This window comes from Callospermophilus lateralis, chromosome 5 (assembly GCF_048772815.1).
Source record: "Callospermophilus lateralis isolate mCalLat2 chromosome 5, mCalLat2.hap1, whole genome shotgun sequence".
Classification (NCBI taxonomy): Eukaryota; Metazoa; Chordata; class Mammalia; order Rodentia; family Sciuridae; genus Callospermophilus; species Callospermophilus lateralis.
The window spans coordinates 165,203,429-165,230,777 of NC_135309.1; the positions used below are offsets into that span (position 1 = coordinate 165,203,429).

The 27,349-nt window shown below is 57.8% G+C and overlaps 1 protein-coding gene across 1 annotated transcript in view; it reads right to left on the reverse strand.

Annotated features, from left to right (window-relative positions):
- Positions 1 to 27,349, reverse strand: part of Ahrr (aryl hydrocarbon receptor repressor) — a 71,745-nt gene continuing 44,396 nt past the window's right edge. The window contains exons 4-10 of the mRNA XM_077109541.1: positions 13,068 to 13,157; positions 7,906 to 8,032; positions 6,618 to 6,754; positions 5,184 to 5,383; positions 2,102 to 2,163; positions 1,718 to 1,859; positions 1 to 988 (exon numbers count right to left, since the gene is read on the reverse strand). Of these exons, the coding sequence (XP_076965656.1) occupies positions 1 to 988; positions 1,718 to 1,859; positions 2,102 to 2,163; positions 5,184 to 5,383; positions 6,618 to 6,754; positions 7,906 to 8,032; positions 13,068 to 13,157 (1,746 nt within the window). The remainder of the gene's footprint in view (positions 989 to 1,717; positions 1,860 to 2,101; positions 2,164 to 5,183; positions 5,384 to 6,617; positions 6,755 to 7,905; positions 8,033 to 13,067; positions 13,158 to 27,349) is intronic.

Sequence of the window (27,349 nt, forward strand, 5' to 3'; positions counted from 1 at the left end):
TTAGGGCAGGAAGGCTGAGGTGCTTTTGGGAAACAACCTGGGCACGGCTCCCTGGCTGGGGGCAGCCCAGGGGGGTGAGTCCAGGGGCTCGCGCTTGACCACAGCAGCGGCCCTGGGAGCTCTGCAGTCACAGCCCCGAGCCAGGTGCTGGTGCTCGGGGCAGCTGGGTGTGCAGAGGTGGAGGGGAGGCTCTGGCTCTGGGCAGGCGCAGTGTGAAGGGAAGAAGGGAACAAGCTCCCTGCTGCCTTCAGTGGTGGCCTGGCTGTGGGGGAGAGCCCCTACCGCACCATGCACGAGGTGCGGGGTGTGGACCTGGTGCCTGCAGTCCAACTCTGTCTTCAGGTGCATCCTGGTAGGGAAAGTGACCAGCTGTCTCTTGGCCATATTGCTGGCTCCCAGCCACACCTGGCTGGGGGTGCAGATGTCCACTGCGTCCTCAGACCCAGAGTCATTTTCCATCTTGATTGGCACTTCAAGCAACAGTGCTGGACTGCGTGGGGCCTCTGGGGACACCAGCAGGCCAGGCAACTTGGCATCCTCAGTAGAGTAGCCCCCAGCTGGGAAGCACTGTGCTCCGGGCACAGGGAGCCTCTTCTCCAGACCGCTCTGCAGGGTGTGGCAGGGAGGATGCCCCTGTTCCTGCTGGAGGTCCCGTCGGGGTCTGCTTGGCCTGCTGCAGTAGGCACTGTGGGGAGAGCCTGGCAGGGGCGAGAGGGGTGAACTTCTGAAGGTTGTGGTGCCACTGGTACCGAGCGTGCCCTGGGCTTCTGGGTAAGGCATGCAGGAGACGTGGGACACTCCGCGCATGGATGGCCGCTCGATCCTGGTGGGCTGTGGCTTCGGCTTGTCTCGCTTGTCTGCCGTCCAGCTGGGGTGCCTCATGGGTGTTGGTGTCTCCCAGCAGCAGTTGTGTGCCTGTGTCTCCGGCCGGCCTCTCCCTGCAGCACAGCCGCTCAGCACTCTCTGCCGCTCTGCGTCTTCCCCGTTGCTGCAGAGCAAGACAGTGTGGGGCTGAGTGACAGCTGAGGGCCTCCCGGGGGTCGACCTCTTCGGAAGGGTGCTGAGGTAAATCTGTCCTGGTAAACCCCGGCTCAATGTGCAGGGGCAGCTGCAGGCCAGGCCTCAGGCCATGTGGTCCCTGACAGCCACCCAGCAGCCCGCAGGCCTGCCCCCTCCTGTCCTTCACCTCAGCTCCCGCAGCCCCAAGTCCAGGAAGGCTCAAGGGGGGCAGGCTGGTGCCAGGCCCGGCCTGCTTCCCACCCTGTGCCGCAGAAGGCACTTCTCTGGGACATGTGCCAGTCCAGCAGCACCCGCAGGTCAGGTCTGCCATGGTGGGAAGGCTGTCAAACTGAAAAGCCACCTCTGTGGCCAGGCCAGGTGTGACAGGGACCACACCTGCATCACAGGAGACTGGCTGAGGGTGACACATGGTGGTCAGTCTGGGAAGGCAGACCCACTGGTCAGGGCAGAGTGGCAGGCAGGGGCAGCCGGGTGGTATGGACGGGATGGGGAATGCAGAGGGTTTCCAAGCAAAGCCCACTCCTCCCCACTGTCCCTGCATGTGGACACTGTCCAGGCTGAGAGCTGTGTGGACAGCACCAATGGCAAGGCCTAGTGGGTCCTCTCCCAGCAGTCCAGGCCACCACTGGCTCCTCTCCACACCTCTCTTTGGCCTCCATGGTGACAGGGGCGGGGTGGGGTGGCCTGCACCACTTACCCTGCAGCCCCTGTGGGGTCCAGGATGAGTTCAGGGCCACCCCTGAGGCACAGGCACAGGGCCCTGCTGGGAGCCCGGGTCCAATGGCCAGTGTCCATCTGTGACCTGAACAGGGGAACGCAGTTTTCACCATTGCTGCTTCCTGCAGGGGGTCAGAGGGAAAGCCTGTCACTGGGGTCCTGGAGGGCCCTGGTCTAGGTGCAATGTGGCCCCCAAGTTCCTGAGCCGTAGGACCAGAGCAACAGGGCAACTGTCCCTGTGTGCCACCCACCACCCTCAGAAGTGGCATTTCCACAAATCCCCAGGGCTGAGGGAGCCAGCTCTCCAGGGGACAGGCTGTGTCTCGCCATGTGGGAAGGACGTCAGAGGAACTCCAAGAAGTACCTGCAGTGAAGCTGGGCTTTGCACGTGCGTCTGGTCCACACAGAGCTGTGGTGGCCTGGGCCCTGTGGAGACAAGAGCCAAGTGGCATGAGTGTGCAGATGGGGCAGGCACACGGTGGCACTGTCACCCGAGGAGGGGGCCAGAGCTCCCACTCGCTTACTCCCAGGTCCTTCATCAGGGACAGATTCCAGACAATCTGAGACACGTCATTTTTTGAGCCAGGACAAGGAATCTGCTCTGGAGGTAGATATGCCCACACAATGCATTTGACTTAGGGCTTGGACGTCTTCTTGGAAGGCCACAGGGAGAACAGTGGACTCCAGGGACAAGGTTCTCTAAGAGTCAGTATGAGCAGATGGAGACCACGGGCCGCGGCTCTGGGGAGGGGTGTGGTGACCGCCACAGTCTCCTCCTAATAGTCTGCTTTCTTTTTAGAGGAGGAGCTGAGAGCCTGGAGCTGACCACTAGAAGATTCCAGGGGACTTCTGGCCCAGACCTGGCCGAGTCTCCCTCCCTCTGGGGAGCTGAGGCCAGAGGGGCAGGGTTTCTGAGGGGAGCGGGCACTTCCTGGGAACCACATTCTCACCACTGTGAGTCTGTGGTCACGGAGTGCAGCCAGTGTCCACTCTGCATCAGAAATAAATATTCGTGAGGAAGAGAATCGCACAGTGGCTCCAAGTGTGGAGAGGGGCAACAGCCTGTCACCAAACCTGTCAGGAAAGGCTACGGGAGGCAACATTTGTCATCTGGCTGCAGGCCTGTCTGCCCCAGAGTGCCCTTCGAGGGGAGACCGGGGGTTTGTGTTCTCGGTGGCCGTCCCTCACCCTCCTGGGTTTTAACAAGGCTGTGAGTGTGGGGGCCCCGAGGTGCCTCCCCTTGCCCGATCATCTACCACAGGGCTGCGGCTGACCCAGGGACCCACACCTGCGCCCTCTGCTTGGGCTCCGGGGGCAGGGGTGCCGCTCTCCAGGTCAGCTCCAGAGGAGCCTATGCCGAGTCCTGGGCTATTTCAGGGCTGAAAACAGGAGAGAGAAAGCTCATTCTGAGGCCCTGCGTCAGACCCAGCTCGACCCAGAAAGCAGGAGAACGTGGTGCCTGCAGCTGGGGCCCCTCAGAGTGAGCCCAGCAGGCACCAGGCTGCCCCCCACCTGTCCGCCTGTGCAGAGCCGGGTTCTGGCCTGGCCTCATCACAGTCTTCGCACCTCGCCACTGTGGGGTGGCCCTCCCTAGGGGCTTCCATCTCTCATCCTTAGCAGTAAGGATGGGCACAGGCCTGTCAGACAGGCAGAACAAAAGGGGACCTGGCGTGCCCAGGCTGGAGCGTGTCCTGGAAGCCACCCTCCATCCGCCCTGCACACAGCAGAACGAGGAGGAGGAACATGGGACCAGATCTCCCCACTGAGAGCCTCCCAGAGGGACTGGAGGTGAGGGAGGCCCTGCAGAAGGACAGACCTTGGGCCCTGGCCTCCAGCCTTGGCATCTGGACAGGGCCCGTGATGAGGCACCCACAACTTTGTGGGACCCAGTGGGCCAACCCTGACCAAGCTGTCCCGTTTCCGTGGACGAGGACTGGGGCAGTCGCCTGAGCTGCTGGGCAGGCAGGTGCTGGTGTTGTGGAGTCCCAGGCCTGAGCCCTCATAGGCTCTTGGGCCCATCTAGATGAACCTCAGGAGAGCTGAGGAACACAGGCAGGCCCACGGCCAGGTGAGGAAGAACAGCTCCGCAGGCATGTCTGAGGAGCAGTGGCCACCCAGTCTGCAACGCTGGGTCCCTGTGAACAGCCCAGCACCCTGCTCCTGTCCCAGGGGGGCCGGAGGACTGCAGCTAGAGGGTGAAGGGCAGAACGATGGGCAGGATTTCTGGCAATGCCAGGGAGGAGCGGGCAGTTTCTCCAGAACTGCAGGCTTATTGTGTGTGAGCAGAGCCCACAGCCTGGAGGCTGTGGGGGGCCCTAGCTGATGGCTCCTGGGAGCTGCAGCAGGCTCACACCCACCCCATCAGTGTGCCAAGTCAGAGGCCTGCTAAAGTCTCCTTCCTGCTGGCCCTTGCTGCCCTTCGAAGTGGAGAACCACAGACAGAAACGCAGGTCCACAAGTGATTTCTGAGAGCAGCTGCAGGCTGAAGGGACAGGCCGAGGGCCAGGGCTGAGCACAGCAGAGGCTGACTCGTGACAGAGACCAGGTCTCTAGCCTTCACCTGAGGACCTGCAGAGGGGCCAGCCCAGTTCTGTGAGGCCCATCCAACAGGAGGGGCAAGGAGGACAGCCCTGAGGAGGCCCAGGTGTGCTGTCCACAGGCCCTACTGCCCTTAGGAGGGACAAGGCCTCTAGGAGGAGATGCCAGGGCCCTTGTTCCCTGAGCACCCTGCAGCTGGACAGCTCCTGCGAGGGGCAGGCCAGGTGGTTTTGGCTAGAATTGGGGGCCTATCGGAGACCCTGCTGGAGAGCCCCCCGCCTCTGGCACTATTCTCTCTGAGCCACGCTGGCTGCGGTGACCCTCTGTGGCCCTGGCTCTGGGTGTGCTCTGGGAGTATCCTGCAGCTCACTGAGGCCAGAGGAGGGGCTGGGGACTGGGGATCTTCCAACACAGAGCCCCACATGGGATTCCATGGAGTCATCTCCCACGCTCGGGGAAAGGGGAATGGGAAAACCCATTCTTGTGCACAGCATTTTAAGTCGCTCCCAGGAAACACAGGTGGGCCCATTCTAAGACACAGCAGACAGTATGCCCCAGAAAACCTAGCCCTGGGTGTTTTCCACTTCTGAAAAGCTCAGAAAGCCTGGCGGGACCAGGCTCGATGGACCAGGGCCTGCAGCAGCACAGCCACTGACCCTGGATGGGCCACTGACGCGAAGGCAGCAGGCCAAGGCACCGTCCTCGTGTTGAGTGGTTCTGTGGCAGGCCAGCGTGGGTCAATCAGGATGGGCAGGATTGGAAGCTAGTGTCTGCAGATGAGGGGTTGAAACAGTTTTTCCTAATGGTTGTCACCTACATGGTGACATACTACTTGACCGAAATGAACAAAGAAGATACCGGGCACGCGACACGTGCAGGTGCTTTGTGCCACAATGACTCCTGCTCACCTGGGGTCCACTGTGGCCGTGGTGTCCACCCTGTGCTTGGCCCTCAGAAACGCACCCTTCATCTTCACCTCTGCCAAGGCTGGCAGGAGGACTGGCGCCACGGTGCAGAACAGGGAGAGCCGCGGGGGCAGGATGCTTCCTGATGGGGCCTTCTTCTTCTGTCCCAGCAAGAATTTCAGTTTCCCTTGAAACTGCATCATCTGGCAGAAAGCAGAGGGAGGCGCGTTCACAGCCTCAGAAGGAACCGGCTCGGCTGTGAGGACAGCTGAAGCCTGGCTTGGGAGGGTGTGGAGGACGCTCTGCTCTGGAGCCTAGGGCACCCGCCCACATGCAGGTCTGCCTCCTGCAGACCAGCCCCACCCAGGCCTTCAGGGTGACCTTGGTGGCTCTGTGACTGGTGTAGCCTTGCAGGGACGAGGGTGCTCTTGTGTGAGCGCTCATGGCTGTGTGCATGCACACAGGTGGCACCAGTGCATTTGCTTAGGCTGCCATCAATGAGAGCCTAAGCCACCAGCTGCCTGCAAGGTAGCAACTGTGGTGGTTCTCTGAGGGCTATTTCAGCTTAAATGTCCCATTTCTAAATTATCAGGACCATACCAGAGTCCAGAGTCCAGGTGAGGAGAAGAGATCCCCAGAGCCACAGTCCAGATGGGGAGAGGAGACCCCTAGAGCTCAAAGTCAGGGAGAAGAGACCCCCAGAGCCAAATGTCCAGGTGAGGAATGGGGAGATAGGATTCCCCAGCGCCCACAGTCCAGGGAGACAGGACACCCCAGAGCCCAGGGAGGTGGGACCCCCAGCCCTCGGTCCTATTAGGGTGTGACATGCAGTGGTCACAGGAGTCCCTGGTCATGGGTCCTGGCACAGGGCCCTAAGGCTCTCAGCACAGCATGGACCAGAGGAGTTGGCAGGTGCAGGGACCCAGGTGCAGGCTCTACAGAGGCGAACGCTGGGGGCCTGCGGTGGGCGTGGGCTGGAGGACCCTTGCTCAGCTGCTCCCAGGAGGAGGACGTCTCCCTTTCAGTGAGGAGCTGGAAGAGGACACCATGGATCAAGAAGTGGAAACCCAAGAGCAAGTCTGTGAAGGAAGAGGCCGCAACCAGAGGCTTGGGCAGGACTAAGGGGCCCAGCAGACTCTGCTGAAGGCTAGGGTGTGTCAGGAACGGCTTTAGGAAAGGCACGATTCCCCTCAAACAAAGCGACCCCCATTTCCAAGTGCTTTGCCTGTGACCTGCAGTGGGTCCCACTTGCCCCCTCACCAGTCCTTCACACCTGGTGGTGTCAGGGGACACGTGGAGCCTCTGCAGACCCAACCAGGGCTCATCCTCTCTGTCCAAGGATGCTGGGTCCCCTCTACACCAGGGCAGGATGGACCCAGGTGTCAGGGAGCCAGAGCGGGCTGCAGGCCAGGTCCCGCTCAGGCCCCACCCACTCACCAGAAAACCAGAGGTGCTATCCAGCAGGCAGCGCACGCGGCAGACGAAGCACCGGGTCAGGAAGGCTGAGTACTCGGTGGGAGAGCCAGAGCCTCCTTCCTGGGCCCTGAGCAGCCTCCGCAGCACACTGTCATCTCCTGCAGGACAGCCCAGGAGTGGTGGTGAGGCTGGGAGATGTTGGCCAAGAGAGCCACATGTGCCCAAGATCGGCTTTCACACTGTGTGGGAGCCCTTCAGCCTGCCATGTGGCCCCGACTCCCTGCAGTCCTGGAGAGATGGCTGCCACGAGGGTCTGCCTTCACGGTCCCTGCCTTTACCATATCTGTGAAACCTTACTGCTCTGGAGGCCTGAGGTCGGTCTTTCATCCAACCCTGCAAGCTGAACCGTGCTGCTGCATGAGGCTGAGCTGGAGACCTTTCCTGGAATTATCAGTGTGTGTGTGTGTGTGTGTGTGTGTGTGTGTGTGTGTGTGTGAAAGATGCAGCGAAAGGGATCCCAGGGAGATGCCACCCACCCCAGGACCCATGCCCTGTCCCCTCCAAGTCCACCATCACCTGTTCCCAATAGGTAAGGGGCACCAGCCCTGAAGAGCCAACATTTCCGGGGGCTTTTTCAGATCTTGTAAACTGGGCCAAGAAACTTCCTGGCAGACAGAGCCTGAGGGAGTCTGTGAAGCAAGAGACTACGCAACTCCAAGAGGCGGCAAGGACTGGGTCTCCAGCCCGCAGGGTGCCTGCAGTCTGTGTCCCAAGGGTCCCAGGACACATGCTCAGACCCCAGCTTGTGGTACCACTGCAAGGTGACGTAGCTCTAAGAGCCAGGGCCTTGGTGTCAGCCACTGGGTCGTGTCCTTGAAGGGCAGTGGGACACCAGCCTCCCTCTCCCTCTTCACATCACAGCCAGGAGGTTAGCAGTTCTGCTCCTCCAGCAGCCCCCACCACGATGTGCTGCCCCCTAGGTCTGAAAGCAGTGATCCCACAACTGAGGAAGCACCAAATCTGAGCTGAAGAAACCTTCCTTCTTTATAAATTGGTCACCTCCAGTTCTTGTCATAGAGGTGGAGGGCCAACCACAAAGGGTGTCCTAGGCCTGGCTACAGAGCACAGCAGAGCGGCCGGGGCACAAACACCCTCGGGAGCCACTCACGGTGCCACGTGACAAGCCCGCTGTAGGACTGCTGGGTGGGGAGGTCTCTGGGGAAGGCAGGATCCAGTGTGGAGTCCCACATGGTGGCAGAGGAAACAGAGGTGTCAGCTGTGTGCACAGTGCTCCGAGCTGCCTACCCACCTGTGTCTGGGCGCGGGGGCTGGCCGAGCCCCTGGGGGGGGTCCATGGCCCAGTGCAGCTGCCGGCAGAAGTCCTGGCGGTCCTCTACATGGATGTAGTCATAAATGTTCTGGTGCATCACATCCGTCTGAAACATGGAAAAAGTCATGTCGGCCTTAACCTGAGCTGGCACTTATTCCAGGTGTCGTCCACCTGCAAAAGCCACGTTTGTGAAGAGCAGGTCCCCGGAAGGAGCTCCCGGTTATGAATGTAACTAGGAAACTCACGCAGAGAGGATGAGCTCTGTGTCCCTTCCAGGGGTCCAGCCACTCTGTGGGTAAGACCTGTGGCCCTGACCTGGAGGGTGGGTGGCAAGGTGCCCGGCTGTGACCGGGCCATGACTCAGGTGGATTCCATCGCCCACAGGCTGCAGGGTTCTGCAGAGAAGGGGCAGAGAGCAGCCCAGATGTGCCGCTGTCCTTGACCAGTGTCCAAGTCAGGGCTCTGGGGAGGGTGGCCTGGGGCCATGGGCAGAGAGTCCTCGTGGTGGAAGTGGTGCCCGGAGGCTCTGTGCTTCTTCAGGAGCTCCGTGGACGAGAGTGTGCAGGCTGCTGGCCATATGGTACAGGCAGCTCTGGGCCGGCCGAGAACTCCCGTGTGACCACCAGCTGAGGGTCCAGGGCCAAGGGAGGGACCAGGGCCAGTTAAGTGAAGAGGGGCCAGGTCCAGGTGAGGGGCCAGGGCCAGGTGAGTGGACAGGGCCAGGTAAGGGGCCAGGCCCAGGTGAGGAGACAGGTCCAGGTGAGTGGACAGGGCCATGTGAGAGTCCAGGGCCAGGTGAGGGTCCAAGGCCAAGTATGGGGCCAGGGCCAGGGCCAGGTGAGGGGACAGGGTCTGGCCTTTCAAGGCCCCTCTATCCCAGTCATGGTCTGGGCCCCACCTCAGGTGCTCTGCCATCTTCCAAGGCTCAGCAGTGGGGAGCTACGTCCTCTTGGTCGGTCCTGCCCACAGCACCACTGAGGCTGGCTCAGGCGGCGTGGTGGCAGGTTCTCATTTTCAGGCTGTGCTCTGGCTCTGTGACCACACTCCAGCTGGGCTGTTCTCCTGCGGTAAATGCTTGGCTGCTTCACACTGGCCAGCGCAAAGGATGCCACAGGTCCATGGGGAGAGCCACAGGTGGCCATTGTGTCCGGGGAGAGGAGGTTCCATGGTAGAGGTGAGCAGGTTCCAGAACACACTCCCTCAGTGACACCTGGAGCTCAGTCTGTCCCAGTACAGCCACCAAGGTGGACAGGCCTCCTGTTTGCAGCAACTCGTGTGCATCCAGACTGAGAGTCTTTTCAGGTACTTACTGGTCTTCAGATGGCGTGCCGTGTGCTGCATGTGGATGCATGGACACATGCAGGTGTGTGCTGCCAGACTGTCCTTCTCGTGGTCACCATCCAATCTGCCTCTTCCTCCTGGGCCTGGGCCGCGTGCCCCTGGCTGACTCAACTCAACTCTGCAGGGAATGCACAGTCCGACTCCTGCCTTTTGGTCTTGCTTCAGAGATCTTTCCTCACAGATCTCCTAACTCTGCCCTGCTGTGTGCCTTCCGGGAAGGTGGGCCTCCATGGTCTGCATGTGGTGTGAAGGAGGAGATGAGATCCCTCTTCCTCCCATGGGGTCTGGCCAGCACTGCACCTCTCCTGAACAGAGAGCCCTTTCCTCCTGCCAACAGCAGCCCAGTGTTCACCACAAGCCCAGGCCCTCTGCCTCAGAACACTGCTGCTGTGGGTCTGTGTGACCTAGTGCAATCCACGTGGCCTACAGCCTGTGAAGCTGTGTCCCCAGGAGTACAAGTCCCCAACAGTCATCCTCTCCTTCTCCTCCTTCTTCTGGATATTCTTAACCTCTGCATTTCCATGGAAATTTTAGAATTAGTGTGTCAATGCCCACCAAAAAGTTGTCAAGCTTTTGTTATAATTTCATCAATTCTGTAACTTGGTTTGCACAAAAATGACATCTTAATAGCTATGTCATGTCTCCAACCCATAAATATGGTATAGCTCTTGTGGTACCTGGATTGGCCTAATGCTTTGTATCTTCTGAGTGGAGGAACTACTGTGTGTTGTTGATGGGTTGTTCCTTGGAAGGTGGCGTTTCAAATCCTGTTGTAATGGTGTTTTCCCTCTAGTTCGGATTGGAGGAAGTGGGGTGCTGACCCCCAGCAGCAGGCAGGCGTGATGCAGGACAGGTGAAAAGTGGGCCCATGACTCGCACTAGACTCTCCCACAGGTGTGTGGGTGACTCTGAGCTTCACAGAACCACTGGAGGGTGCTTATCCCCAACACTCTCAGGCCACCCCAGTCTCTCTCATAAGAAAAGGGGTGTGTGGGGTCTGCAGTTAACCACTTGGGGACAGACAGACCCGGGAGAGGCCCAGCACAGCCAGCTAAGGCAAGCCTGCAGACAGGGAACAGACAGAGCTCTGTTTTCACAACTAGCTGGGCACATCTGACTGCCCATGTCCCACCTGACCTCCCGAGCAGGTCCACAAGGCAGTGTCCAGAGAATGAATTCAAGGAGGGAGAGAAGGACACCACTGGTCAGCAGTGCAGCACGGGTGCTGCCGCCCAGGGCTGCCAGGCTCCAGCTCTAGCTAGCGCAGTGAAACCAGCTCCTAGCCCGGACACATGACTCCTTCCTGCAGTCCGTCCTTTCCACCTCTCTGTATAAGCATGACCCTGGCTGCAGAGTAGTAGCTGCAGGGGTCACCGAGCTGGTATTATCTGTGATGGCTCACTTGGGGACAGCTGCCACAGTGACCAGGAGGGGTTGGCAGCTTCCTGAGGGCAGGAATCTAAACCCACCTGCTCATCACAGGCTGGGCACGAAGACACAAGGGACAGAGCATTCAGACTGCCACAGTAAGGAACGGGTCCTGGCTTCTGGCAAAGTGCTCCGCGTGAGATGTTTTCAAGACCACCAGCTGTTGTGGCATCTCATGAAAATTTTGCAAAGCCTGATTTAATGGCATTTGGGAACAGTTTCTTTAAAATAAAGGAAAGCTGTTTTCCACCTCTAACACTGGGGTGGGGATGATGAAGCTCCAAGGAAACAATAATCCCAAGATCAGGTTCCAACTGGGAATCAATGCCACCCTCCTGCACCTCCCTTTGTCTCCACGGCCAAATCCTATGTGAGACACTCCTGGAGCCGGCTCCTGGTGTGCTGTGGAGCTCCGGGACTGCTGGGGAAGGCATGGGGAAAGAGGTGAGGTCCCTCTGAGCATGAAGAAGGCAGGCAGGGGCCCAGCGCCAACTCAGACCCTGCACATGCAACCAAAGGCCATATCCAGGCTATGCGCCCACCTGTCCATGTCCTCAAGCTCTGTGCTGTGAAGAGCCCTGGGACCCAGAGTGAGGGAGGCGTCCTGACAGACACTCCTCTACTTCCCACTGTGAGAGTGGCATCTGGGGGTCTGAGTGAGTGGCAGACACCCTCAGACTGCTCAGGGTCGGTGTCGCCTGAGGGGTGAGGGACTCTGCTGCCACCTCAGTCCCTGGGGATCGGGTGCATCCCCAGCAGCAGGCCATGGGGACACTAGGGCAGGTCCCAGGTACCCAGGCCAGCAAGAGCAGACAGAAAGGCTGGACCCTCCCCTGGGGTGCGAGAGCCTCTGCCAGTGCCAAGGGCCCCTCATGGCTCCTAGGAGCAGGCAGAGGTGGACACTGCCCAGTGCATGAACAGGAAACGAGGCTCGGAGCAGACAGGTGACTGTTGAGCAGCAGAGCCGCCCTCCCCTGTGCTGTGTCCCCCCAGCTGCTGTGAAGCCCACAGGTCCAGCACATAGTCCCCCCGTCGGGTCCCACACAGGGCTGTAGGACTGCCCCAGGTCTAGCGATGGGTGTGTCCAGAGGGGCAACCAACACACGTGGCTGTGTCCTGGGAGAGAGGTGCCCCAGGGTGTCCTCCACACAGCTTCCCCGGGGCTTAGAACGGGAAAGGAATACAACGGGATAAGGCCTGGTGGTCACCAGATCCCTGCGGTTTGCAGGGAGCCTGGCCTTGGACTCAGGTGGCAGGAAGTTGAATTCAGAGGTGGGGGCAAGGAACTGCCATAGCTATTTCAGTTCTGGGAAACTATTTGAAATTCAGTTTTTCTTGGAAATTAGGTAAAAGACATGCTGGCCTCAGGAGCCTCAGGCAGACTTGAGTTTTAACGTGTAGGGGACCCCCACACTTGGATCCTGGCTTCTGCTGCCTTTGGCTCTGTGCAGGCCTGGTTCTCTGCCTGACAGAGGTGCTGGTCTTGGTCACTCCACACACTGTCGCCACCCCTCATGTCCCTCCATGCTGGCAGAGGCAGGAGCCAGCCGTCCTGCCCCACAGGCTCAGCGGGGCAGCCCAGCCACCAGGGGCCTGCTCCAGGGCGGCCCCCCTGCAAACAGGCCTGCTTCTGGCCAGCCCTTGACCCTCAGTGCCCTCCGCCAACCTGGGCCAGGGCCTCTCACTGGGTGGGGTGTCTGTGAGCTCCCTCTGTGGCCCGTGGGCTGTCTTCACACGGCGGCTGCGCCTGGGGGTCGCTGCGGTCTCCTACTCAGAGCCGCCTCCTCAGCCCTTGACTCCTTCCGACTGCTGATTCCCCAGCTGCGGGGGTGTCTGTGTCCCAGGTTCTTCCCCTCCGCCCATGGCTTTTCCTGCTCCAGCACCGCATCCCTTCTCTCCAGAGGGGACGTCTCTGTGGGGTGGCCTGCTCAATGCACCAAAGGGCCCCAGATATGCTTCTGAGTACCCAGCAAGTCCATGGGGGACGTGGGTCCTCTGCTTGACCTTCTGAGTTCCCATCCGACTTTTATTTCCCTCCAGAGTCCAAACAAAAAAAAAAGCCCCCGTCCTCTCCGGGCCTCCAGGGGGCCTTCTGTGTGGCACCCTTTCCTGGGATGTCCCCCTCCAAGCTCGTGTTCCAGGCCCCTCAGCCCAGGCTGGTGAGGAGACCCAGGAGGAGCCGCGGCAGTAGACAATGGCTGCCGAGCATCTGGAGCCTCCTGCAGACTGAGGGGAGACACACCCCTAGGCAAAGCGTGTGGGACCCACCTGCCAAGGCTCGGCCTGAGACAGCTGGCCTCTGCTGTTTCCTAAGCCGTGCCGAGCAAAGGTGACAGCCCAGCACCCCGCAGGCGCCGGCTGGCTTCACCTACCTGGTGGAAGCCCAGATAGTCCACGATGGTGGGCGAGGCGTAGAAGATCATCCCATCGGCACTCACGACCAGGGCAAAGCCATTGAGAGACTGGAAAAGACAAGAAGGCCCGGTGGCCACCTCAGAGGGAGAAAGGCTCCTGCGTGAGTCTCCACCCTCCCTCTGCCTCGCCTTCAAACCCACGCCTCCAGAAGCACCCTCTGACCTTGGTGCGTCCTGCCAGGTCCCCAGCAGAGGCCGAGAGTCACTTCTCCTTTCTCTGCTGGGAGTCAGCGTGGTCTTGGAGATACAAACCACAGACCCAGGCAGAGCAGGGCATGCCGCTGCCCTCTGCCAGGCCTCCCCCTGCTGCCCACTCTAAGGAAGTTCCTGGCTTCTCTGAGCTTTCAACAAACACGGAGTCCATCAGGTGTTTCCTGTATCTGCTGAAACAACCTGGGCTCTTCTTGTCCTCCTGACAGGCAGCCTGCACTGCTGGTGACCCCTGCGTGGACGCGCCCTTGTGTTCTCCTGCAGGAGTGTTCTGTGCAGTGACACTGGTCAGCACTTTCCCCTCAGTGTGGCAGGGCCTGGGTTCCCGGAGGGACTGGGTCGCCTCACCTTTATCTGGCTGGGCCCCGGGGGAGACGCTGGTGACGCAGTGCACTTCCACACCACGTTGATGTGTGCGACGTCAGTGTGTGCAGGTGTGTATCCTCCTCTTATCCACTGTTTCCCCGGAACGCCACCATCAAGCTTGACTTTAAAATTCACCCATGCTTATTATGTACAGCACTCCTCACGACTGTTAGGTATGCTCACAATTGTGGGTCTTTCTTTTTTTAAAGATTGTTTTTTAATGGACATAATATCTTTATTTTATTTTATTTTATTTATTTATTTATTTTCTGTGCTGAACACAGTACCTCACAAGTGCGAGGCGAGTGCTCTACCGCTGAACTATGACCCCAGCCCCCAACTGGGGGGTGTTTAAGGCACGTCACTCTGCTGTGCTGGACTTCACAGTCTACCTTTACTCGCAAAGCAAGTCCTACACTCTGTCCTGTGGTGGCTTCCCAGAGCCACAGCCGGTGAAGATGCACAAGACACCAGAGCCCCTAACAATGACCAGTGAGTGTTCTAGAGACCATCTATCTGTCACCTACCTACCTACCCACCTGTGTGCCTATCCATCACCCATCCATGGTGACTGCCATCCATCCTCCCATCCATCACGCCAGCCTGTCTCTGTCATCCATGTATCATCATCGATCATCTAGCTACCACTTCTACCTGTATTCTATCACGTATCCATCCATCATCTCTATTGTCATCAATCCATCACATCTACCTAATGTATATCATGTATCCATCCATTATCTCTATTATCGCCTATCATCTGTCCATCACATTTACCTATTATCTATGTACTATCTCTATCCATCCATCATCTCTATTATCATCTACTATCTATTCATCCTTCATCTCTATTATCATGTATTATCTATTGATCTGTCATCTCTCTTATCATCTATCATCTATCAATTACCTGTCATCTATCTCTACTTATTACCTATCATCCATTCATTGGATGAATCTCTATCACCTACTCATCTATCCCACCTATTTATCTTTCATTATAGCAACTTTCGTCTATCATGATAATCATTTATCGACCACCTCTATCATCTATCAGTATAATCATATCTATGTATCATCTATCTGGATACATCACCTCTGTCATGTACTACCTACCATGTATCATCATGTGTCTACCTCTCAGCTGTCCGTCATCCTGACACCTCTCTCTTTCTCTCTCATCTGTCCATCAGCATGCCCAGGAGCCCTAGGGAGCACTAGCATGCTAAGTGGAAGACCTTTCAGTCTCACGTTGCCCTTGTGAGTTTGGACAGGTCATGAGTCCACTTGGGCAGTGCAACAGCTGGAGGGAATGCCACCCCCCGTGCCCACACAGCAGCTGGAGGTCACCAGGCCCATGCCAGGTTCGTCCTGGGAAAATGCAGCTGCCAAGGCAGGGCACCACGCTCGTGTCCATCAGCAGAGAGATGGGTTAAGAAACCCGGATCATGTGCACACGGAACCCCTAGTCACCACAAAAAGAGGAGATCCTGCCACCTGCAGCAACATGGTGGAGCTGGCGGAGATCTCAGAGTGAAGACTTCCAGGCAATGGCACAGGCTCTCACACATGATGGAAGTAAGAAAGCTGTTTCCTAGAAGAGGGGGACGGAGCAGAGGTCACTGGGTGGGGGGAGCTGAGGGACATAGGCACCCAACACAGCCACGTCGTAGGGTGACAGTTGTCCACAAAGCAAAAGCTCTGGTCTATTCAGCTCTGGATGAGGAGTTCACACGTTCCCAACACCAAACATGGAAGATGTTTAAAGAACGGAGTGCTGATCACCCTAACTCATCATCTCCACTGCACGAACACATCAGATCACCATACCGTGCCCCACACATGAAACATGCACGCTGGTTATGTCCATGAGGATCCACACTCAGTGCTGACCCAAGAGAACGGGAATGTTCACAAAAAACCTGATCAAGGTTCTTCATGGCAGCCATGTCCATCAAAATTGGAAGCTTGAAACAACCCAGTGACCATCAACTGCAGGAAGAGTCCTATCTTGGAATATTCTTACACAATAAGAAGCAGATTTAAAACACTAGTGATTGTGCATAAGCACAGATGAACCTCAGAATCATCATGTCAAGTCAAGGCAGCTGACCCAGAGGCACGTGCATAGTCTGTTTGTAGGAAGTCCAAGAACAGGCCACATGAATGGACAGCAAGAAGTATCAGAAAGTGGTTCCCTGGGGAAGGCGGGTGGACTGAATAAAAGTTCTCTATACAAATAATTTGAGAACCCAAATTAAGTATGTATTTTCCTAATAAAATATAATTAACAATATTGACCCCATTAGAGTACAAGCTTACAAGATCAATATCAGGAGAAGAAATAGAGAAAGTTATCAAGGAACTAACTACCCCACCCAAATGCACCAGATGGTTTTTACATGGAATTCTATCAAATTTTCAAAGATCAGATAACATCAATGCCCCATAAACTGTCTCAGAGCATAGAAAGTGAAGGGAAACTTCCCACCCCTTTAGGTATGGCACTGGTACTTCACTTGGATATGGAAAATTATCGGCCAACACCACCTTTGAACGTGGACATAAATGTGCTAAACAAAATACCAACAGTCTTCAATTAATTTCACATGAATAAAACAATACATCAATGACAAGGGTAATTGTTCCAGGAATGCAAGGTTGGTATTGTTGGGAATCTACTAACACAATATACCACATTATTGACCTAAGAAGTATCTTCACTGTTCTCCAGAGATGTGAAAAAGTCTTCCACAGAATCCAACACTCACTCTTGATAAAAGAACAACACTGAAAAAACAGGAATCGTTGATGTGGTCTTAACATATGTGTGCGTGTTTTACTCCTGAGGTAGCAACTTTTTTGACAGAGAAACATTCAAGGCTTCCCAGTAAGATCAAGAAATGAGGCAAAGTGTCCCTGCTGCCCACCCCAGCGGTGGGCAAACTGTCCACGCGTGACCGTCACTGGGACACGCCACACCAGCTCTTAACTTGTGCCTGTAGCTGCACTGCCGTGGCCAAGCTGGGTGGTTGAGACAGACAGCACACCCACAAAGCCCAAAGGACTTTCCATCGGGCCCTTAAAGAAGAGGTGCTGCCCGGTCCCGCAATACGAAGCTCATCAGAGGAGCTGACTGATGCGCAGATGTGAACGACTGGCTGGGGCCTAGGAAATGGGAGAGAGCAAAGCTCCTCTCTGCTTCAGTGCATCCCGGAGCCCTGGCCAGTCGATGAGGAAACAGCCAATAAAGGGATCGGTGAGGAATGAGCCCACCTTACCAATGACCTCTACGTACTAGAACTGGCCAGACCAGAGGACGCAACAGCAGATGAAACCCACTTACAGAGACACTGAGGAAGCCAACAACGTGCAAGTAAACCCGACACAAAGTGTGCAGAACCCACATGAAGATAGCTTCAGAGCATCTCGAGAGTCACCAACTGAATCTGAACAACGGAAGGTTCCCCAGGGCACATGAGCTCAGTCGGCGCCACGAAGCTGTCTTCCCTGGCGAACCTGGGAACACACCGCGATATCAGTGGCCAGTCAGCTGCTCACAGCTGGGACAAGGTGCCTGAGACAATCGGCTTAGAGGAGGAGGAGTCGTGGTTCCGGAGGCCTCCGTCCACGGTCGGCCAGCTCCACCGGAGGCCTGGGCTCAGGAGAGCGTGGTGAGATGGGTGTGGACCCGAGTGCTCAGCTCAGGGGGCCAGGAAGCAGGGAGAAGGAGAGGGGCAGGGCGGGGGAAGTGGCCCATCCACAGGCCCGCCCCGGAACCCACCACCTCCCAACAGCACCACCAGCCAGGACCAAGCCCTCAGCACCAAGCCTTTGGGGAACATTGTGGGCCTGAGCAGACACTGACAAACACAGCTTGGAACTCCCAAGGAGCTGACTCTCCACACTCCATGTGGAGTGACAAGCGGATGGCCAGGAGGCACAGAGGACAAACAGGCTGAGGGGACAGCATCTGCCAGCAGCGTCCACAGAGCGTCCACCCTGGTCCAGGATGGGCAGAGCCTGGTGTATGGGACAGGTGCCATCAAGGCAGAGCTGGGCTCAGTGCTCCGTGGCTTTCCCCGGTGTGTTGAGGAGGAGCTGAGAAGTCTGGGGCACCGCTCCCTCGTCCCAGGAGGGTGGCTCAGTGCCCAGGGCAGCATGCCTCTTCCCGCCTGCCCCCGACAGGGACTGAGGCCTGAGCTCCCTTCACACCCCGCAAGGCCACTCTCTCCTGAGCTCTGTGGCAGGTCTGGGCCCCAGGGTTCTGCACACCTCATGGCTCTCATGGCTGGTGGTCTCCCCGCTCCATGCTGGGGGGCTCACATAGCTGGGGTATTTTCTGTTTCTTAAAGGTTTCCCAGAGCCTCTAAACACCAGCGGCCCAGACCCCAGCCTCCCTGATCCTGAGACTCCCGTTCTCCCTTCCAGCGCTGTGACGACTGTTCAGGTGCACCCTACTTAGAAGGTCCCCAGCTCCCACACGGGGCAGTCTGGTCATGAGGCAGAACCAGTGCAGAAATCCACTTCCTGAAGGGAGCCGCTGGGCCGAGCCCTGGCACTGTCCAGCAGGAAGCATAGACCAGAGGCAGGAAGAGCAGTGGGCGATGGCAGGAATGGGCACCCCTCTGGGTGGAGGCCCTGCAGTGCCAGGACCTCTCCGGGGCGCCAAGCAGGGCTGGGCCACCTCTGCCTGTCGCTGCAATTCTCCCTGACTCACCCAATCAGCTCTGCCATGGATTTCCTGCCTCGTGAGGCCAGACGCAGGGAGCCCCTTGGTGACAGACACCAGTGTGTGGGCCGGAACCTCTGCCTTGTCCCCTGCAGTGTTGTTTCCCAGGGTTCAGGTGTGACTCAACCAGGAAAGGTCCTGGTTCCCACGCAGCCGGACATTCCCGGAGCTGAAGAGAGAGAAGCAGGGACAAACCCGCGGCAGCACCGGGGAGCAGGCGTCTCAGGCGTGGGCACCAAGACCAAGCCCCGGAAACCCTCAAGGGGCCCTGCCTTGCCCAGCCACCGGCCTGCTGCCTTCTCGCCGGGGGCTGCTGCAGCCTTGGTCACCCCCTGGAAGTCGGTAAGGGATCAATGCAGACAGCCCTGTGCGTTTCCTCCTGCGCAGCTGGGCGCCGTGCTGGCGAGCAGAGCTGTAGGGTGCCGCATGGCCACCTCAGCATGGCCCACTCTCCCCCATGAGTCTCAGTCCTCCTTGGGGACCTGGAACATTTGGGATCTGCTGATGTCACCAAACGGGAGGCCGAGTCTGCCTCACCACTGACCTGCAGAAGGACACAGCTCTTCCTCCTGGCGCTGGGGCTGCACAAGGAGGGCGTGAGAGACCTCTCCTCAGGTCTGTCTCCTGTGGTCAGGGGCTTATTGGAGAGTGCCAGTGGCCGGAGCCCACCTGAAGACAGCAGGTGTACAGGGTCTCTCACCACCTATGGGTCACTCCAGAGCCACTTAACCTCAAAACCCAAGCCAGTCCTCCTACAGCTCAGAGAAATGTTTCCGGAAGGTTCTCCGAAAGCACCTTTAGTGTTAGCACTTGTGTTGAGGCTGCAACCCACTGAAGCCAGACTGCTGTGTCCCTCGTGCCACTGGCCAAGACAGAGTTTGTTTCCAACTCTTCAGAGATGTGATAAAATACATGGACGTGAGGCCCACCGTTGTGACCACTTCTGAGTGCATAGCTTCACGGCACCACCCTGTGGCCTGCACCTGGGAGCACCACCCCAGCCCCCGGGGATCTCCATGCAGCCTTCTCTGTGCCTCTGACCTCCTGTGAGTGGAAGGGCACAGCCCTCGTCCTTCTGTGATCGGCCTGCTGCCCACGGCACGGCGTCTTCTAGGCCGTCCGTGTTGCAGTGTGTGTCACGCCCTTCCTTCCGTCCTGAGGCCCACTTCTGCAGCTTCCACCTGAGTGAGATCATGTTGGCTTCACAGCAGACAGTCCTCTGCTCCCTCTGTGCTACTGCAAAGGCCTAGACTTACTACTTTTTAATGCTGAATAATATTCCTTTGTGCACACGAAGAACATAGTCCCTCACCCACTCACCAGGTGACAGGCATCTGGTCGTCTGCATGTCTCACCTGTTGTGAACAGTGCTGCAGTGGGCTGGGGGATGCAGATGGATCCTGCACTAGTTCTGTTTAATAGTTGAGCTTTCCACCCTTCCTCACATGCCCACCAACGTCCTCACCCATAGTGTTCCGGCTGCTGTGGTTCTTCCTGGGGGAGTGCTGCCTAACTGTGGTTCTGAATGCTGACCCTGAAGATCAGGAAGGCTGAGCATATTTTCAAGAGACTGTTGGACACTTGTGTTTTCTTTTGAGAAATGTCTTCCAGTCTTTTGCACTTTTTTTTTTTTTTTTTTGGTTCTGGGAATCGAACCTGGGGGCGCGTAACCACCACACCACATCCTCAGCCCTTTTTGTTTGACACAGGGTCTTGCTGAGTTGCTCAGGGCCTTACTAAGTCACTGAGGCTGGTCTGAACTTGTGAACCTTGGCCTCAGCCTCCCCAGCCGCTGGGATCACAGGTGTGACCACTGCACACCTGGCTTTGCACACCGCTGCTCAGGCTGCCTTCTGGCTGCAGTCGAGTCCTGTATCTGAGCTGCTGCCGGCATCAGAGGAAGGTGCACACACGTCGCCTCCTGGGTTGGCCTTTCCTCTTCTGTGTGGGAGGTGATCCTGTCCATCTGTCCTGCTCTTCTTTTCCTCCCTCACGGACACCGGTGGCTCCCTTGACTGGCCTGGTGAGTAATGCTGGTGGGAACAGGTGTGCAGGTAGCCAGGGCAGCTTCGAGAAGATGCAAGGGTGAGGTTCACATGTCCTCGCAACACCCATGGGACGAGGGAAGGCTCAGGAGTGTGGACAGCTCCTGCTGCTCTCGGAACTGTGGCCGGCACAGTGGCCTGACTGTGACCCTAGTGACTGGGAAGGCTGACACAGGGTGGATAGGGCTACTGCAGACAGTGGTGAGGGCGGCGGGGCCACAGCAGGAAGGACAGTCTGCTACTACCCCCTCCAAGCATGACAGGAGCATGGTAGGACCCCTGGGGAGCCCAGCCCAGCACTGGCCCCACAGTGTCACTGGATAGGGCCACCATCCCTGCAGTGGCTGGCTTCAGTCAGGAGCCCGAGGCCATGTCCCAGAACAGGAAGACCTAGACTGCCGAGGCTGGCAGTACAGGTGGCCATCTGGTGCCCACCTTTGAGCCCTGGCAGCCCCTGCTTGGGGGACTCAGGCAGAGATGGGGTGCCCCGAGGCAGGCAGGAAGCCAGGGGTCACTTCCAGTGACCACCTGTTACTCTGCCGTCTGCTCATGTGTGAACCCAGGAGCTAGGGGTGGAGTTGGCTAGAAGGGCAGCCGCAGGGTCCAGTACCACCCTGCAGGGCCACCACGGAGGCCTGGCTCAGCCAGGCAGGTGTGGTCCTCAGCAGGGCGCCCTCCAGGGGTCATGAGAGCCCTCGCTGTCCCCGGGCTGTGCCTGCCAGCCCCACCGCCGCCTTTCCCAGTGCCGCCACTGCACGCACTGACGATATCCCACTAATAATAGTTCAAAGACCAAAGAGACTTTCAAGGCTTGAGTATGTAAAACGTCTTCTTAAAAAAGACTTTATGAGATTAGTCACAAGGAAAAAACAATCTTAATTTTAACTCACAAGGCAGAATTTTTTTTTAAAAGACCATAAAATGCTGTTTGTGGAATCATATGGATTCAATATCAGACTGACTTTCTGGTCCAAAATTGTCACGCCAAGTAGTTGTACACATGTGGAGCCATCTCCCAAATATGCCTTGTGAGTGTTTGTTTTCTTTCCCTCTCTCTTTTTAATCCTGCAAGAGTGTCTTATTTTTTTTCCAAACATGGCACATGGAAAATGAGGTAACTTTTCCAAGTGGAAAAAGGATTAGGCCCAAAGGTTGCATTATTTTTAAGGGGAAAAGTCAGGTCTCTGCTCAATTACCAAAAGCCACGGCACGCTGCACCTGCTGCTTGGGAAGGTGGGCAGCAGCCAGGCCCACTGGCCAGGGCCACTGCAGGCAGAGAGGCCAGAGCTTCAAGCATCTGGACTTCCGTTGGCAAACTCTTGGAATATCCTGATTTCTTCCAGCCCCAGGCAGAAAAATAGCAAGTACTTCAAAGATTATTTTTGTCAAGGTCACGCGAAGGGAAAGAAGAGGGAAAAGGGACAATTCTAAACAGCCCCCTGCTGCTCCTCCTTGGCAGAGGGGAAGTTGGGAGCCTGTCCTCCCCTGAGAGCTGTTGCCAAGGCGACCGAGCAGCAACAGGCCCGCCAGTCACGCGAGCGGGCGGCACCGGCAGGCGGCGGGCAGCTGGCGCGGCCTCCTGGAGCCAGATCACTCGCGGGGCGCCACATGGGGCTCGCGTGCGTGTGAGCAGCATTCTCGCTGGGGAGGGGAATGCCTGGCTGTTTACAGACCCCACAAACAGTCAACTTGGCCTTGAACCTCTTCCATGAAGCAGGCGCAGCCCTGGAAACAGACCCAGAGGTGTGCTGTGGCTGCGAGCCACAGGGGGCTGCTGTTTGGCTGTCAGGCCCAGCCCAACTCACCTGCCCCTGTCTCTCCTTCAGATGAGTGGCTTGCTGCAGCACAGGCCTGGGGGGCAGAGATGCTGGACAGGGACACCAGGCAGGCTTCACCGACCTTGGCAGAAGGCTGCCTCCTTCAAAGGCAGGGACCTCAGGGGCTCCAAGTCCCTTAAAACGTGTGGCCCCAGCACATGAAGCAACCTGTCTGGCTCACCACAGCAGGGACACCTGTGAGGGCCAGCGGGCCCTGAGCACCGTGCAGCAGAGCGGGCACAGGACCCACGTCCACCAACACATCCTCAGGACAGGAGCTCTGGGCTGAACTGCTGAGGCAATTCCAAAGCCCAGCGTCATCTCCTAGAGAATAAATCTCAGGAAAACCCGGCCTGAGCTGGAGACAGTGGCACCCGTCTGTAACCCCAGCCACCAGGGAGGCTGAGGCAGGAGGATGACAAGTTCCAGGCCAGTCTGGGCAGCTTAATGAGGTCCTGACTCAAAATTTAAAATAAAGAGAGCTGTGGATGTGGCTCAGTGGTAGAGCTGGGTTCAATCCCCAGGACCAAACCAACCACTCCTAGGCCCATCTCTGTATGCGGACACCTGCAGGAGGCAAGTTCAGCACCAAGAGCCCAGCTGCAGATGGTGAGGCCAGCAGTGCTGATGGCAAAGGGTACCATGACCCTCCGTCCAGGAAAAGGCCCTCCTGCTCAGGGTGCTGGAGCAGAAGCTGCATCTTGCTGCCCCTGAGACCTGGGACACCCTCTCCAGGTGTGTCCTGTACAAGAGCTTCAGGGCCAGATCTGCCCCAGGCAGGTTTCCAGGCCTTTCCCAGGAGAGCCCAGGGCCATCCTGCTCCAGCTCACGAGGCCAGAAAAGAGAGGTTGGGATTAGGCCCTCGGTATGGAGCCTGGCCGTGAGGACGGGCTGCTTCCTCCTGGGAGCCTCACACAACAGTGCATGGCGTCCTGGGCAGGAGCATGGGTGCCCAGCTCTGCATCCACCACTCTCCCTGGAGCATGGGACTCGAAGGGCACAAGGCTGGGGCAGAAGGACCGTGAAAGTGCAGGCATTCCTGGAGCCAATGGGGGTACTCAGGACGACTCTACTGCATCTCCTCAGCAAGTGTCCAACTTACAACCTGCCCCAGCCATGTGAGCACAATGGACACGGCACTCAGAACCAAGGGCCAGTGGCCTGGAGCGTGCAAGAACAGGGCAGGGGCCAGGCGACCACCACTGCCCAGTGAGTGCCAGTGGTCAGAGGCTAACGGTGGACAGTCAGGGGCTGCTGGTGGAGAGTCCTGGGGGTCTAAAAGTCCCCGAGAGGCCAGGCCCAGTCCCAGACACCTGAACTGCCCTCTGGGGTAGGGGTAGGAGCCAGGGGCTCTACCTGTGAGGGTCAGCTGAGCTGGGAGGCTGCACAACCTCACTGGAATGTGTGAGAGGGCACTTCTAGCAGGCATTGCCCTGGGCAGGCTTGGACGCCCCTATGCATTGCCGGACTACCTGTCACCTGGGCCTGCCTTAGCCTCCACAACACTCATAGGACAGCCACAGGCCAGTGCTGGCCCTCTGGCTGAAGCCTGCTTACACACTTCTCTGTATCTGCTGAACCCTCAAGGGAAAGCCACTTCAAATGCAGTTTGGAACAATAGGCCAGCAGTCATGACACATGGTAATAACATGGGCTTCTGCGGCAGAAAATCCCAGAGGAAGCAGGAAGCCCTGGACCAGGGGATGGACGGCATGTTCTGCATGTTCTGGGGAGTCCTCAGAACTTAGCATGAAGCAGGCCTGGGGCAGCAGAGAGTCCTTTCCAGGGGAGCTGGACAGGAGCCAGGGTATCGCAGAAAAACAGATCCTAGCCAGGCCCAGGTGCCATCTCCTGGTTCCCAGCCCTGGGACTTTATCCCCACCCTCATCCCTCCAAAAGTCAGGGACAGAGGAGGGGTGGGGTGTTGTCTCTGCCCAGTGGCTCCCATACCGGTGACTCTGCCAGGCCCTGTGCCCCCGACTGAACCCAAAGACACCAGGCCAGGATGTTGGCAAAGCACATTCCTGTTGCGGCCCTGGCCCAGAAGGATACGCCTCATCCCAGAGCCCCTGTGTCCCAGTCCCAGCCCCACCCAGGCACCTGGTCCCCTGCTTCTGGCTGCATGGTCCCTGATCCAGATGGCACCACTCTGCCCTCTGGGCCAATTCCTACAGAGTCCCCCGCTCTGAGCCTGCAGCACTGAGTGCTGGGGGCGAGATCTCTGGGGCGTCAGGCTTCTTTGACCTGAGGATCTGGAGGATACATGGCCTCCTGACCTGGTACCGAACGACCTGATGCCCCTGGAGTGGAGGTGGCGGGAGGGAGGACCCCTGCTGCTCCACCGCACACCCCAACAGCTCCATCCTCTTCACAGGACAGCACAATGACCCACACGGAGCGTGGCCAGGTGTCAGTCCAGCTACTGAGGCTCTGGGCATCTCCCTGCCTGTGAGGTCCCATCTGGGAAGGTGAGTTTCCAGGTGTCTCTTTAGAACAGCCTGTCAGCAAACACAGCCCCACATTCTGCACACTGAAGTATGGGAGGCACATGCTCCTGGGAACTGCTCAGGAACCCGGGTGGTTCTTCTGAAATCACATAAGAGCAACAGGATGACTCGGTGACTGTCTGCTACTACATGACCAGATGGCCCAACTCCAACATGCAGGTCATCCATAAGGCTGACCCCACTGGGCCTGTGGGTGCCACTGGCAGAGGGAGCTGGAAGGAGCAGGTGACCCAGGTTGGCAGGAGCCACCCTATCTGCTCAACTGGACATGCTGCTTTCAGAGAACTAGAGAAATTCCCTCCATCTGGGAGGTGACTCAGCAAATCTTCCTGTTTACAACCTGCCTCATATCATAGGACTTCGGTGGAGAGCAAGCTATGCCCTACTCTGAGTAACATCATAGTGTGTAGGATAGCAGTCCTCAGGCTGTGCCTGCCCTGGTGACTCCATGGTGTGTAGAACAGCAGCTCTCAGGCTGTGCCTGCCCTGGTGACTCCATGGTGTGTAGAACAGCAGTCCTCCGGCTGTGCCTGCCCTGGTGACTCCATGGTGTGTAGAACAGCAGTCCTCAGGCTGTGCCTGCCCTAGTGACTCCATGGTGTGTAGAACAGCAGTCCTCAGGCTGTGCCTGCCCTGGTGACTCCATGGTGTGTGGAACAGCAGTCCTCAGGCTGTACCTGCCCTAGTGACTCCATGGTGTGTAGAACAGCAGTCCTCAGGCTGTACCTGCCCTAGTGACTCCATGGTGTGTAGAACAGCAGTCCTCAGGCTGTACCTGCCCTAGTGACTCCATGGTGTGTAGAACAGCAGACCTCAGGCTGTGCCTGCCCTAGTGACTCCATGGTGTGTGGAACAGCAGTCCTCAGGCTGTGCCTGCCCTGGTGACTCCATGGTGTGTAAAACAGCAGTCCTCAGGCTGTGCCTGCCCTAGTGACTCCATGGTGTGTGGAACAGCAGTCCTCAGGCTGTGCCTGCCCTAGTGACTCCATGGTGTGTAAAACAGCAGTCCTCAGGCTGTGCCTGCCCTAGTGACTCCATGGTGTGTGGAACAGCAGTCCTCAGGCTGTGCCTGCCCTGGTGACTCCATGGTGTGTGGAACAGCAGTCTTCAGGCTGTGCCTGCCCTGGTGACTCCATGGTGTGTGGAACAGCAGTCGTCAGGCTGTGTCTGCCCTGAGTGACTCCATGGTGTGTAGAACAGCAGTCCTCAGGCTGTGCCTGCCCTGGTGACTCCATGGTGTGTGGAACAGCAGTCTTCAGGCTGTGCCTGCCCTGGTGACTCCATGGTGTGTGGAACAGCAGTCGTCAGGCTGTGTCTGCCCTAGTGACTCCATGGTGTGTAGAACAGCAGTCCTCAGGCTGTGCCTGCCCTGGTGACTCCATGGTGTGTAGAACAGCAGTCCTCAGGCTGTGCCTGCCCTGGTGACTCCATGGTGTGTACAACAGCAGTCCTCAGGCTGTGCCTGCCTGGTGACTCCATGGTGTGTAGAACAGCAGTCCTCAGGCTGTGCCTGCCCTGGTGACTCCATGGTGTGTGGAACAGCAGTCCTCAGGCTGTGCCTGCCCTGGTGACTCCATGGTGTGTACAACAGCAGTCCTCAGGCTGTGCTGCCCTGGTGACTCCATGGTGTGTACAACAGCAGTCCTCAGGCTGTGCCTGCCCTAGTGACTCCATGGTGTGTAGAATAGCAGTCCTCAGGCTGTGCCTGCCCTAGTGACTCTATGGTGTGTAGGACAGCAGTCCTCAGGCTGTGCCTGCCCTGGTGACTCCATGGAGTGTAGAACAGCAGTCCTCAGGCTGCGCCTGCCCTGAGTGACTCCATGGTGTGCAGAACAGTAGTCCTCAGGCTGCACCTGCCCTGAGTGACTCCATGGTGTGTGGAACACCAGTCCTCAGGCTGTGCCTGCCCTGAGTGACTCCATGGTGTGCAGAACAGCAGTCCTCAGGCTGTGCCTGCCCTAGTGACTCCATGGTGTGTAGAACAGCAGTCCTCAGGCTGTGCCTGCCCTGGTGACTCCATGGTGTGTGGAACAGCAGTCCTCAGGCTGTGCCTGCCCTGGTGACTCCATGGAGTGTAGAACAGCAGTCCTCAGGCTGTGCCTGCCCTGGTGACTCCATGGTGTGTAGAACAGCAGTCCTCAGGCTGTGCCTGCCCTAGTGACTCCATGGTGTGTAGAACAGCAGTCCTCAGGCTGTGCCTGCCCTGAGTGACTCCATGGTGTGCAGAACAGCAGTCCTCAGGCTGTGCCTGCCCTAGTGACTCCATGGTGTGTAGAACAGCAGCCCTCAGGCTGTGCCTGCCCTAGTGACTCCATGGTGTGTAGAACAGCAGTCCTCAGGCTGTGCCTGCCTTAGTGACTCCATGGTGTGCAGAACAGCAGTCCTCAGGCTGTGTCTGCCCTGGTGACTCCATGGTGTGCAGAACAGCAGTCCTCAGGCTATGCCTGCCCTAGTGACTCCATGGTGTGCAGAACAGCAGTCCTAAGGCTACACCTGCCCTAGTAACTCCATGGTGTGTACAACAGCAGTCCTCAGGCTGTGCCTGCCCTGGTGACTCCATGGA